Source organism: Microcaecilia unicolor, chromosome 2 (genome assembly GCF_901765095.1).
Source record: "Microcaecilia unicolor chromosome 2, aMicUni1.1, whole genome shotgun sequence".
In the NCBI taxonomy this organism is placed as follows: domain Eukaryota; kingdom Metazoa; phylum Chordata; class Amphibia; order Gymnophiona; family Siphonopidae; genus Microcaecilia; species Microcaecilia unicolor.
This window is the reverse complement of record NC_044032.1, coordinates 512856404-512871472: the sequence shown is the minus strand read 5'-3', so window position 1 is coordinate 512871472 and position 15069 is coordinate 512856404. Positions and strand designations below refer to the sequence as shown.

Sequence of the window (15069 nt, the reverse complement as noted above, 5' to 3'; positions counted from 1 at the left end):
TCCATACCACTAATAACCAAAATAACTGAAGGAATGGTAATCAAACAACTCACAAACTATCTAAACAAACACTCAGTACTGCATGATGCCCAATCAGGATTCCGGTCAAATCATAGCACAGAAACAGTATTAGTCACCCTTATGAATAGATTTAAACAAATAATTGCAACCGGCAACAACATACTACTCCTCCAATTTGACATGTCAAGTGCCTTCGATATGGTCGATCACGAAATCCTATTATACATACTCGAATACTTTGGCATTGGAGGAAATGTCCTGAATTGGTTCGAAGGGTTCCTAACCCAACGTTCATATCAAGTCACATCAAATTCGACCACGTCTAAGGCATGGACACCGGAATGTGGAGTACCACAAGGATCACCTCTCTCACCAACCATCTTCAACCTAATGATGATCCATCTGGCAAAACTCCTATCAAACCATAACCTCAACCCATATATATACGCTGATGATGTGACAATATACATCCCCTTCAAACAAGACACTAACGAAATCTTCAACGAAATCAATCAAAGTCTACACATCATGAACACATGGGCAAATGCATTCCGTCTGAAATTAAATGCAGAAAAAACTCAATGCCTAATACTCACCTCCCAATACAACACAAAAGAATTCACAGCTATAAACACACCAAACCTGAACCTTCAAATCTCAGAAACGCTAAAAATCCTCGGAATCACTATCGACCGCCACCTAACGCTCGAAACTCATGCTAACAACACAACTAAAAAGATGTTCTACAGCATGTGGAAACTGAAAAGGATAAGACCATACTTCCCAAGATCCGTCTTTCGCAGCCTAGTACAATCCCTCGTGCTCAGCCATCTGGATTACTGCAACTCACTATACGCAGGTTGCAAAGAACAAAAACTGAGAAAACTTCAAACTGCCCAGAATACGGCAGCCAGACTCATCTTTGGAAAGCCAAAATATGAGAGTGCAAAACCATTACGAGAGAAACTGCACTGGCTTCCACTAAAGGAACGCATCACTTTTAAAGTATGCACACTAGTCCACAAAATCATTCACGGCGAAGCCCCAGCCTACATGTCTGAGTTAATAGACTTACCACCCAGAAACGCCAAAAGATCATCCCGAACCTTCCTAAACCTCCACTTCCCCAACTGCAAAGGTGTGAAATACAAAGCACTACATGCATCTACCTTTTCTCACATGAGCACGCAGTATTGGAATACACTGCCACGCAAATTAAGAACAATCAACGATCAAGCTTCCTTCCACAGATCATTGAAGACCCATCTTTTCGAAAAAGTTTACGGAAAGGACCAAAACACATAAAGTCCACACCTACTGTTCACGAATGCACCACACATTCACTTCTGAACTCTCATTCCTGTAACATCACATCATTCTTACCTTCAATCACAGAAAGATATATATAATATGTCCTTATGCCTTTTTATCACCCCTAAGCTCCCATTGTTTCCTACCAATGTTTCAATGTTTTTTACTCCAGTGTTACATTCCTAACGACACCTCAATTGTTTCGCATAATTCTGAAAAATGTAATCCATGACCGATCTGTAACAAATTGTATTTCCAATATCTAACCCATATTGTAAGCCACACTGAACCCGCAAAAAGGGGGGAAAATGTGGGATACAAATGCAATAAATAAATAAATAAACTACCGGGGCTTAAACAAGATCACCGTTAAGAACCGGTATCCGCTTCCACTCATACCTGAATTGTTTGACCGCCTCCAAGGGGCCAAGATTTTCACGAAGCTGGACTTGCGAGGAGCCTATAACCTGGTGCGGATCAGGGAGGGTGATGAGTGGAAGACAGCGTTTAATACTCACAAGGGGCATTTCGAATACCGGGTGATGCCGTTTGGCCTCTGCAATGCCCCTGCAGTGTTCCAGAACTTCATTAATTTCATATTCCAGGACTTGCTATACACCTCTGTGATTGTATATCTTGATGATATCCTGATCTTCTCGTCCTCCCTGCCGCAACATGTCACCCACGTCCGCACAGTGCTACAACGCCTCAGGGAGCATGAGCTGTACGTCAAGTTAGAGAAGTGTTCATTCCGCCAGCACAGCCTTCCCTTCCTCGGATACATTGTCTCCTCCACCAGACTGCAGATGGATCCTGATAAACTGAAGGCGATCCGAGACTGGCCGGTACCCCAGATAGCACATCTGATTGTAATTCACTAAGAGAATTTCTCTCACAAAGGTCTTTGTAAACACCAATCCCATTTTGGTATGTTTCATCTCCAACATCCAATATTCAGATTTCACTAGTTACAGATCAATTTAGCCATTTTTGGCATGTTTAATTACCAGTACCCATCATTGAGATTTTCATTTATCGAAAGACTCCTGAGACAGGCATGTGTAGCTGAAACCCAGTGCCACTGTGAAAGATTTCAGCATGTGTCCTTCCCCAACACACCGGTAGTAGATAATAGGCCTAGTTAAATCACTAGTTCTACTGAAAGAAGCTGCATAGATCATTCAAACCTCCTTGAATTTCTGAGGTCCAGAGAATTCTGTCTCTAGGGTTATGTCCCTTCAAAGGGCACTAATGCCTTCTTCAATGACTGTGGTAGCTAGTGTCCTCCCTTGCAGTTGCTTAAATTACTCTTTTACCTTAGCAGTGGCTCTGGTTAGGAGTTCAGGGGGCTTTTTCACTCTCTCCAGGGCACTTGCTGCCTCCTGCTACTCTTTCTCCCTGATCTTCTTTAACAGCTACAGGAATCTAGGGGAGCTTATACTTCTGTAACAGCATCACATGCAAGGTCATTCAGTCTGATTGTGGAGTGTCTTTCACTGGTTTCTCTAGCAGGACAGAATCTCTTTGGTCCATGGCTATTCCATGGACAGCTACTCTTAGGGACAGATTTATGTATATTGTGATCCCTAAGTTGTAACATTTAAGAGGACCTCCTTGATTAATTTTCAGTTTAATCATTTTCCATGCTGGTGAAGTATGAGGTCTTAAGCTGTAGCTTGTTTAGCTTATTCATAAATCTAAGCCTGACTGGTCTCAGGAAATTGACAGTTTTTCTCTCTCTCCTTCTTACAAGGATTTCTGAACCAAGAGTACAAGTCAGGTTCATACTCTGTAGCGCCAAAAGTGCTCTTCAGGGATTTCAAGCACTTTTTAGGTGTGCTTGAGATTTCTCAGTTTTCATTCCCAAAAATATCCAGGGTGGGGGCATTCAGGCTCTATCTTAGATATTGCTTTCTCTTTAGTGCAGAACAGTCCCATTCCTGGACCATCTGCAGGACTTGCTCCATTCAGTTATCAGTCATCTTTACCACCTGGCACAAAACTTTTCCCTGAAGGTCTTTAGATACCTATAGGAATTATTGTTAGTATGGGTCTTCCATTACCAGTCTATGGATAGGATAATGATGCAGGGTCTACAGAGGCTAACACATTATTATTATTGTTTGCATTTGTATCCCACATTTTCCCACCTCTTTGCGGGCTCAGTGTGGCTTACAATAAGATAAGAATAATGAAAATACATTTGTTACAACTTGGTTATGGGTTATATTGTACAAGTTATGCGAGATAATCGAATTATCATTAGGAATATCACAATGGGACGTCAACATGAAGCTTAAGGGCAGTGTTAAGACACAAAGGCATATGGTGTACATATTTCTGTGAGTAAGTGTATGAGTAGTATTGAATTATAGGGGATGGGAGATCATAAGTGGATGTATGATGCATTAATGAACAGTGAGTGTGGACTCTATGTGTTTTGGTTCATTTACTATGTCTTCCAGTGTTTTTCCTTCTTTCTTAGGAAATTTGTAAGTTCTTCCCTTAAAATAATGCTACAAGTGAATATATTGTTTAATGAATTTAGCTGTGTAACTACATTTGGGCAGCTAGATCAGACAATTTCAGATCTAACCTATGCTCTCATTCCCCATAGAACAACTTAAAATCAGTTCAGTACAGAAATATACAGAGCCAAAACACAGAAACGTATGGTATAATATAATACAATTTACTTACCACAATTGGGAAGTTATACAGATTTTCTTCTATCTTAATTACTTCAACATTTGGATTTCCTTCAATGTCCTGAATGCACAATTAAAAAATAAAACCATTTTTACAAATTATTTTCTATAAACATGGCACAACACACTATTTTAGTATGTTTTTAAAAATCATTTAAATGAAGCTATGTGTATACCAAGAGATAAAATTCATTGTTGGGGGAGGAGGAAGGAAGACTTTAGACGCCACCCAAAGCAAACAATTTTCGTAAGGATTTCAGTAATAAAAGGGGGGGTTTCCGTGGTAACCCTCTCCACCTTTGAAAGAACACTCTGGGTCCTTGGTGTAGAAAAAGGGTAGTTCTGCAGGCAGGGCCAAGGCTGCTTGGTGAACATACATGAAGAGATTTCATTTTGAAAACTCCATGCCTAGTTCCTCTTTGCTTCCCCTGCGGCACATTGGCCAGGCATGTTTTCAAAGAAAAATCTGAAGACAGTTTCCCTTTCAAAATCCTCTTGCAGGCTCTTAGGTGCCAAGTACCTGTTAGCCTATAAGCTAAGTAAGAAGACTGATGATTTTAAATGGATGGAAGAACAGTTTAAACTGATTAATAATTTGTTCTCTAAATGATTTGCACTTGAGGCTCTTTTACTAAAGCACTGTAATCTTTGCACTTACCATGCCTTAAGTGCAAAACCTAAGCTGCAGTAAATGCAAAGCCTGTGCAGTAAATGCAAGGGATGTGCCCAGCATATGCCCTGCATTTTTCGCACAGGGCAGATGTTTACCACACAAGCACTGTATTACATGCATTTGCAGATAGCACAGGTGCACTCATATTACCTGCCAATGTATGTAAAACAGTGTCTCATCAAATTAAAGCAAGAGATCTGCAGTGGCATGCCCACATGCTCTCCCACCAACAGCAACAATTTCTCCCCGATCACACTCCTGAACACCCCACCCCCCCCCCCCCCACCCCAATCATACATCCACCCAGATCACACCCCTCTACCCCACCCAATCAAATCCCTTTTCTGATCCATGAGCACACCAGGTCATCAATCTTTCAGTTCAGGACCCACAATTGTGGAACTCCATACCACCCCATTTACGACTTCAGACATTTCTCACACAATTTAAAGCAGACCTTAAAACCTTCTTATACAATGATGCATTCTGCTAACTCACCTTCGACCATCTAGCCCCCTCGGCATATTCCTGAGAGACCCTGACTTTCCCTCCATGTGCTGTTCTACCCTCCCCCCCCCCCCTTTGTCTATCCTGCCAATAATGAAGTTGTACCCCTTCTTCACCACAGTATCCCTTTTGACCATGTTTTTGTTTTGAGCACATAACTATAGGTTTGTAAGCCACCTAGACAGTTTTCCTTTTGGTGAGATAGTAAATATTAATAAACTTGGAAATTTGGATCCAAGCCTTCCTCAAGATCTGCCCCTCCTGGTAACTGCTCCCATCTGATCCCCCCTGACCAAACCCCCCTGACACTAGACCCTGTTGTCAAGCTTTGTGGAGCTGAATGATACTGCATCTGAGCCATGCATGGGTCCTCTCCAGTCTGCCTTGGGAATAACTAGTGAAGTAATTAATGGGGTCTTTTACTAAGGCTCGCTCACGTTTTTAGTGCGCGCTAAAATTGGACACGTGCTAAACATTACAGATGCCAATAGGAATGCATTGGCGTCTCTAATGTTTAGCGCGTGCCCGATTTTAGTGCGCGCTAAAAACGTCAGCACGCCTTATTAAAGGGAGTTTAAATTTGCTGATAACACAAGTTATTCAAAGTTGTTAAATCGAAAGAGGATTGTGAAAAATTGCAAGAGGACCTTATGAGACTGGGAGACTGGACATCCCAATGGCAGACAACATTTAATGTAAGCAAGTGCAAAGTGATGCATGTGGGAAAGAGGAACCCAAATTATAGCTGCAAGGTTCCACATTAGGAGTCACCGACCAGGAAAGGGCTCTTGGTGTCATTGTTGATGATACGCTGAAACCCTCTGCTCAGTGTGCAGCAGTGGCTAAGAAAGTAAATAGATTGTTAGGAATTATTAGCAGAGGAATGGAAAACATAAAGGAAAATGTTGTAATGCTTTTATATCACTCCATGGTGCCACTGTACCTCAAATACTGTGTGCAGTTTTGGTCACCACATCTCAAAAAAGATATAGCAGAATTAGAAAAGTTACAAAGAACGGCGACGAAAATTATAAAGAGGACGGAACAACTTCCCTAGAAGGAAAGGCTAAAGTGGTTAGGGCTCTTCAGCTTGGAGCAGAGACAACTGAGGGGAGATATGACAGAGGTCTATAAAATACTGAATGGAGTAGAATGGGTAGAAGCAAATCACTTGTTTACTCTTTCCAAAAATAGTAGGACGAGGGGGCACGCAATTAAGCTACTAAGTAGTAAATTTAAACAAACCAGAGAAAATATTTCTTCACTCAACATGTAATTAAACTCTAGAATTTGTTGCCAAAGAATGTGGTAAAAGTAGTTACCTTAGCAGGATTTAAAAAAAGGTTTGGATACTTTCCAAAAAGAAAAGTCCATAAGCTATTATTAAGATGGACTTGGGAAAATCCATTGCTTATTTCTAGGATAAGCAACAAAAAATCTGTTGTACTGTTTTGGGATCTTGCCAGGTACTTGTGACCTGGATTGGTCACTGTTGGGAACAGGATACTGGACTTGTTGGACTTTTGGTCTCTCCCAGTATGGCAACGCTTATGTTCTTATGTTTCAGTATACTTTTGAATATTTTGACTCCTTCTGCTAATCCATTAGTCTGTGGATGATTGAGACTTATGGCTTTGCTACAAGATTTATTCAGCAAAGTCATTAAATATTTTGCATGCAAATTGAGTTTCACTATCGGCAGTAGAAGATTCAGTAGATGTGGTAAACATTAGTGCAATGCGTACCCTTAACCAGAGCAAACAGCAAGAGGGTCTTGATAGCCCCAATATATCACCTCTCAACCACTGAAAACACAACAAGAGAGGCTTTATGGCCCCATCACGTGGAGGGGCATAATCGAACGGGGACGCCCATCTCTAAGAGCGCCCGTCTCTAAGGATGTCCCGGTGAAGGGGCGGGGAAACTCGTATTATCGAAACAAGATGGGCGTCCATCTTTTGTTTCAATAATACAGTCGAGGATGCCCAAATCTCAACATTTAGGTCGACTTTAGAGATGGTCGACCTAAATGTCGAGATGGGCGAACTTAGAGATGGTCGTCCCCGGTTTTCACCCATAATGGAAACCGAGGATGGCCATCTGAAAAACGACCAAATCCAAGTCATTTGGTCGTGGAAGGAGCCAGCATTCATAGTGCATTGGTCCCCCTCACATGCCTGGACACCAACCAGGCACGCTAGGGGGCACTGCAGTGGACTTCATAAATTGGTCCCAAGTGCATAGCTCCCTCACCTTGGGTGCTGAGCCCCACAAAATCCACTTCCCACAACTGTACACCACTACTATAGCCCTTATGGGTGAAGGGGGGCACATACATGTGGGTACAGTGGGTTTTGGAGGGCTCAACATTCACCGCCACAAGTGAAACAGGTGGGGGGTGGGCCTGGATCCACCTGCCTAAGGTGCACTGCACCCACTAAAACTGCTCCAGGGACCTGCATACTGCTGCGATGGACCTGAGTATGACATCTGAGGCTGGCATAAAGGCAGGCAAAAAAAGTTTTTAAAGTTGTTTTTTGAGGGTGGCAGGGGGTTAGTGACCACTGGGGCAGTCAGGGGAGGTCATCCCCGATTTCCTCCGATGGTCATCTAGTCAGTTCGGGCACTTTTTTGAGACTTCGTCGTGAAAAAAAATGGACCAAGTAAAGTCGGCCAAATGCTCGTCAGGGACGCCCTTCTTTTTTCCATTATCGGCCGAGGACGCCCATCTCTTAATCACGCCCCAGTCCCGCCTTCACTATGGTGCCAACACGCCCCCGTGAACTTTGGTCATCCCTGCGACGGAAAGCAGTTGGTGACGCCCAAATTCAGCTTTCGATTATGCCAATTTGGGCGACCCTGAGAGGACGCCCATCTCCCGATTTGTGTTGAAAGATGGACGCCCTTCTCTTTCGATTATGCCCCTAATAATCTCTCAGTGGGAGGTGATAGTTTAGGATTGCCAAGCCCCTCTTGTTTTTCTGAGGCTGGGATGCTCCCACCCCTAAAGAAACAGTAAGAAAGGCTTAACAGCCCCAACATATCACCTGTCGACCTCAAAGCATGAACAAGAGGAGCTCAACAGCTGTATCGGAGGCAGTGTATTATTCTGGATTAAGAGCTGGTTAAAAGATAGGAAGCAGACAGTAGGGTTGAATGGTCATTATTCTCGATGGAGAAGGGTAGTTAGTGGGGTCCCTCAGGGGTCTGTGCTGGGACTGCTGCTTTTTAACATATTTATAAATGACCTTGAGATGGGAGTAACTAGTGAGGTAATTAAATTCGCAGATGATACAAAGTTATCCAGGGTCGTCTCGTCGCGGGAGGAGAGTGATAGATTACAAGAAGACCTCGTGAGACTGGGGGATTGGGCGTCCAAATGGCAGATGACGTTCAATGTTGACAAGTGCAAAGTGATGCATGTGGGAAGGAGGAACCCGAATTACGGCTATGTCATGCAAGGTTCCGCTTTAGGAGTTACGGACCAAGAAAGAAATCTGGGAGTCATCGTGGCTAGGACGTTGAAATCTTCAGCTCAATGTGCTGCGGCGGCTAAAAAAGTGAACAGAATGTTGAGTATTATTTGAAAATGGATAGAAAACAAGCATGAGGATGTTATAATGCCATTATATCGCTCCATGGTGAGACTGCACCTGGCATACTGTGTTCCGTTCTGGTCATCTCATCTCAAAAAAGATATAAAGGAATTGGAGAAGGTGCAGAGAAGGGCGACAAAAATGATAAAAGGGATGGGACGACTACCCTATGAAGAGAGGTTAAGAAGGCTAGGACTCTTTAGCCTGGAGAAAAGGCGGCTGAGGGGTGATATGCTAGAGGTCTACAAAATAATGAGTGGGATAGAGCGGACAGATGTGAAGCGTTTGTTTACGCTTTCTAACAATAATAGAACCAGGGGACACAAGATGAAATTAGAATGTGGTAGGTTTAAAACAAATCAGAGAAAGATTTTCTTTACTCAGCGTGTAGTTAGACTCTGGAACTCATTGCCGGAGAAGGTAGTGACAGCAGCTGGCCTTGCTGAGTTTAAAGGGGGTCTGGACAGATTCCTGAAGGAGAAGTCCATTGATCGTTATTAAATTTTGGGTTTTTGCCATGTTCTTGGGGCCTGGATTGGCCGCTGTCGGAGACGGAGTGCTGGGCTTGATGGACCTTTGGTCTTTTCCCAGTGTGGCAGTGCTTATGTACTTATGTACTTATCATATCACCGCTCAGTGGGAGGTGATATGTTGGGACAACCAATTCCCTCTTGCAGCCTCTGACACATGTACAATTGGTAGGTCCCAACCTCTGCTCTGCTCCATTCTCTGATTCTAAACTCTGTGACCTGTAAATTGACATCCACAGTCTCTGGTTATGAGCTTAATATAAAGGTAGAACTGTTCATACTGTGATGTCTGTACACATGGGGCTTATCCTGGCCTTTCTATGTGTTTATGTTCCAAATGTGCAAGTGATGCCATTAGTCAGTGGAGCACGTGAACAGTAAATTTTATTAAATATGACAGAGTGGTGGTAGTGTCATTGTAGTGTATTTATTCCTAGGGGGTATTATCGTAGTGGATGGGGATCCCTCTATACAAACACCTGAATGTATTCACCAACTCCACATTTGGAAGTTCTATTTTTGTGTGGGTTTTGCTCACACCTTTTCCAGTGTGAGCAAAAGTTCAAGGTGAGTTACATTCAGGTACACTGGGTATTCCTCTGTTCTTGGAGGGCTCACAATCGTATTTTGTACCAGAGAATACGGAGGGGTCAGTGAACTGGGCAAAACCACAAACAGCAGAAGTGGGATTTGAACCTGCAATCTCAGGATCTCAAGGCTGGTACTCTAACCACTAGGCTACTCCTCCATTCCAAAATGTGGTTCTCCAAGCCATAGAGCATATGCCCAGCATGTGTCGGCCAGAGCTGTATCATGTGAGTAGGGTGTTACATTGATAAACCCTGCCTCTACATATGGCTCATCACTCCCACCTCTCTCTTCTATCTGTTAATGGTCTGACCTCATCTACATCCCTCTATTACCTATCTCCTGCTGTATAGTGGATTTCCTTTGCAAATTTGTCTGCTGATGTCTATGTGTCAAATTCTGTCCATTGTATTGTTGGAGGTGAGGTTTGCCTTTGCTGAGCAGAAATGCTGTTCTCATGTCTAGATCAAGCCTACTCTGCAGCTTCTGTGTGAGATATCTCATATTTAAAGGAATCAGGGCCAGTCTTAGCAATTGCGGGCCCTGTGCAGACCAGTTCAGTGGGGCCCCCTTGTCCCACCTAGTCCCGCCCCTTGTTGACAAGATGTGTTTTAAACATTTTTTTATTTCAAATAAAGACAAATCAAGCAAAACTTGTACAGAAAACCTAATTCATATATGCACAATGCTATCATAGGAAACCTTTGGGTTTAAAAAGCAAAACCATGTGAACATAAGGACTGGCTAAATAAAACAAATTCCCTTAATATGTTAATACTTGGTAGCAATAATGAAACAGTGATTGAATATTTACATAGCAAGCAGCCTGAGCCAACAGCTTTATTTTCCACTGAACATAATTAACTTTGTATGAACTTGGCTGCTAATAGAGTGCTAACTGGACAATGTTGGCACGTTTAGACTGACTCTGGACAGTTCTGCACGAAGGAAACCCTTCCCTCATTAATCAATACCTTCTCTGTGAAATAGTAATCATAAAAAAAAAAGGCAGTGCATTTTTATAATATACCACTGCATTCCACAGAGCAAAAGGAGCAAGTTCCCACATGAGAACTTCAGCAGAAATCTTGCGAGGCCACCACTGGAAGTCTCGACAGCCATTTTTAAAGAGCGATGCGGCAGCAAGAGGGTCAGCACCGGCAGCGGGCAGGAAAGACTGGGGATCTTCCTGCCCTGAAGACTCCACTAGACCACCAGGGTGGCTTCAGATTTATGCCAGGAGGGCACCTTGCAGCTCAGGGGAGGAGAGGCAAAGAGTCAGACTGCGGCAATAGCAGGGAGCGCCGTGGGGCCCCTGGAAGTACAAGGCCCTGTGTGACCGCTCCTGTCGCCCCTGCCTAAGGCCAGCCCTGTCCCTTCCAAAGACTACTAGTGGACAGGTGTACCACTGTTCCATACAGGTGAGGGGAAACTGCTTATTTGGATGAGGGATTTGGCCAAAGGGTCCTATGGTGGCTCTAGCCTGATCACTATCTATGTCATCAAGGAGCAGAAATGTTTTTGCAAACAGAAAAAAAAGGTTGCTGTAATATGTTGAGAACAGCTCTGAATCTGCAGTGCAATTCCCAACTTGTGTTGTGATATTCCTTGATTTTCACACTACACCACTTCTCCAAGGTTCCAAAAGTTTTTCACTGGCCAAATGTTACTTAACTTGCAGTAGGGCAACCTGCCTGACAGCCTTAAGAGGGGGTGGAGTAGTTAGTGCACCATCTATGCCATTCTGGGGTGGTGGGTTCAAATCTACCTCTTCCTCTGATGCTGGCTGTCTGACATCAATGCAGCCCTATTCTGCATCATATACATTCTCAACACATCCTATTAGAACATCTGACTAAAGTCCAAGCTTTATGCATGTTCCCTGCATTGCAGATAGTTGACGTGGAGTGCTACAGCCACTAGTAGGTGTTTACAAACATAGTAACATAGTAGATGACGGCAGAAAAAGACCTGCACGGTCCATCCAGTCTGCCCAAGAAATGTGCCACTTGTTTGTGTAAACCTTACCTTGATTGTACCTGTCTTTTTCAGGGCACAGACCGTACAAGTCTGCCCAGCACTATCCCCGCCTCCCACCATCGGCTCTGGCACAGACCGTGTAAGTCTGCCCAGCACTATCCCCACCTCCCAACCACTAGCCCCGCCTCCCACTACCGGCTCTGTTATCCAATCTCGGCTAAGCTCCTGAGGATCTATTCCTTCTGAACAGGATTCCTTTATGTTTATCCCACGCATGTTTGAATTCCGTTACCGTTTTCATCTCCACCATCTCCCACGGGAGGGCATTCCAAGCATCCACCACCCTTTCCATGAAAAAATACTTCCTGACATTCTTCTTGAGCCTGCCCCCTTCAATCTCATTTCATGCCCTCTCCTTCTACCGCCTTCCCATCTCCGGAAAGGTTCATTTGCGGATTAATACCTTTCAAATATTTGAACGTTTGTATCATATCACCCCTGTTTCTCCTTACCTCCAGGGTATACATGTTCAGGTCAGCAAGTCTCTCCTCATACGTTTTGTAACGCAAATCCCATACCATCCTCGTAGCTTTTCTTTGCACCGCTTCAATTCTTTTTACACCCTTAGCAAGATACAGCCTCCAAAACTGAACACAATACTCCAGATGGGGCCTCACCAAAGACTTATACAGGGGCATCAACACTCCCTTTCTTCTGCTGGTCACACCTCTCTCTATACAGCTCAACAACCTTCTAGATACAGCCACCGCCTTGTCACACTGTTTCGCACCTTCAAATCCTCAGATACTATCACCCCAAGATCCCTCTCCCCGTCCGTACCTATCAGACTCTCGCCGCCTAACACATACGTCTCCCGTGGATTTCTATTCCCTAAGTGCATCACTTTGCATTTCTTGGCATTGAATTTTAATTGGATCTATTGGATATTATTGGATATTTATTGGATCTATTGGATTTTATTTTAAAAATAATTATATATATATGAATAATGAGAGTGATAATTTTTGTTTAAAATTGTTTTGAAGGTTTCTGTTATATTTATTAATTGAATTTTAATTGCCAAACCTTAGACCATTCTTCTAGCTTCCTCAGATCCTTTTTCATGTTTTCCACTCCCTCCCGGGTGTCCACTCGGTTACAGATATTAGTATCATCCGCAAATAGGCAAACTTTACCTTCTAACCCTTCTGCAAGGTCACTCACAAATATATTGAACAGAATCGTCCCCAGCACCGATCTTTAAGGCACTCCACTACTCACCTTTCCCTCCTCCGAGCGAACTCCATTCACCACCAACCTCTGGCGTCTGTCCGTCAACCAGTTCCTAATCCAGTTCACCACTTCGGGTCCTATCTTCAGCCCATCCAGTTTATTTAAAAACCTTCTGTGGGAAACCATGTCAAAAGCTTTGCTGAAATCTAAGTAGATTACGTCCATAGCTCGTCCCTGATTCAATTCTCCTCTCACCCAATCAAAGAGCTCAATGAGATTCGTTTGGCACGATTTCCCTTTGGTAAAACCATGTTGTCTCGGATCTTGCAACTTATTGGCTTCCAGGAAATTCACTATCCTTTCCTTCAGCATCGCTTCCATTACTTTTCCAATAACCGAAGTGAGGCTTACCGGCCTGTAGTTTCCAGCTTCTTCCCTATCACCACTTTTGTGAAGAGGGACCACCTCCGGCGTTCTCCAATCCCTCGGAACCTCTCCTGTCTCCAAGGATTTATTAAACAAATCTTTAAGAGGACCCACCAGAACCTCTCTGAGCTCCCTCAATATCCTGGGGTGGATCCCGTCCGGTCCCATGGCTTTGTCCACCTTTAGCTTTACAAGTTGTTCATACACACTCTCTTCTGTAAATGATGCTGTATCCACTCTATTTTCATTTGTACTTTTTCCAGTCCATCGCGGTCCTGCTCCAGGATTTTCTTCTGTGAAAACAGAACAAAAGTATCTATTTAGCAAATTTGCTTTTTCTTCATCACTATCTACATAGCGGTTCGCAATATCTTTTAGTCTCACAATTCCCTTTTTAGTCATTCTCCTTTCACTAATATACCTGAAGAAATTTTTGTCACCCCTCCTTACATTTCTAGCCATTTGGTCTTCCGCTTGCGCTTTCGCCAGACGTATCTCTCTCTTGGCTTCTTTCAGTTTCATCCGGTATTCCTCCCCGTGTTCCTGTTCTTGAGTTTTTGTGTATTTCTGGAACACCAACTCTTAAGCCTTTTTCTCAGCCACTTGTTTGGAGAACCATATCGGTTTCCTATTTCTCTTGCTTTTATTTACTTTCCTTACATACAGGTTCGTGGCCCTATTTATAGCTTCTTTCAGCCTTGACCACTGTCCTTCCACTTCTTGTACTTCCTCCCAGCCCATCATCTCCTTCCTCAGGTATTCCCCCATTTTAGTAAAGTCAGCACGCTTGAAATCCAGGACTTTGAGTTTTGAGTGGCCGCCCTCCACTACAGCTGTCATATCAAACCAAACTGTTTGATGGCCACTGTTGCCCAGGTGGACATTTGACATGCTATCCCCATTTGTGAGCACCAGATCCAGCGTCGCTCCCTCCCTCGTGGGTTCCGTCACCATTTGTCTGAGCAAAACACTTTGGAAAGCATCCACGATCTCTCTACTTCTCTCCGATTCCGCCGACGGAACCTTCCAATCTACATCCGGCAGATTGAAATCTCCCAGCAACAGCACCTCTCTCTTCCCTTTCAGCCAGACAACTCAGTAGTGTTGCATGGTGTAGATCTGATAGTTGTCTGCTGTGAGCATCTTTTAAATGTCTCTAGGTCTTGTGTGATCGGTACAATATAGAATACAGCATTGGCAGAGGCTCCCTAACACTACTATGTACATATCAGAGATGGCCTCATTCATAGCTGAGACATCATGGATTTTGTTTTGGGGTAGACTAAGGATGGATATGGAGGTCAAGGTCTTTCATAGGGATGGTTTGGCTCTGTCAGCTTCCCATTAATGTTGAACATCCATGCTGTGGTTGTCCAGAGCACACAAAAAAACCAAGAACCTTCACAACTGGGACAAAGGCTTTTATTTCACTATGTACAGTCAGCATATCTATACATTTTTCAAGGCTCTTGGGTCTTTTCGTGCTCTGGATCATG

General features: G+C 43.5%; 1 protein-coding gene across 1 annotated transcript in view; it reads right to left on the bottom strand.

Annotated features, from left to right (window-relative positions):
- Positions 1-15069, bottom strand: part of LOC115461429 — a 453017-nt gene that overhangs the window by 416968 nt on the left and 20980 nt on the right. The window contains exon 2 of the mRNA XM_030191224.1: positions 4033-4101. Within this exon, the coding sequence (XP_030047084.1) occupies positions 4033-4101 (69 nt within the window). The remainder of the gene's footprint in view (positions 1-4032; positions 4102-15069) is intronic.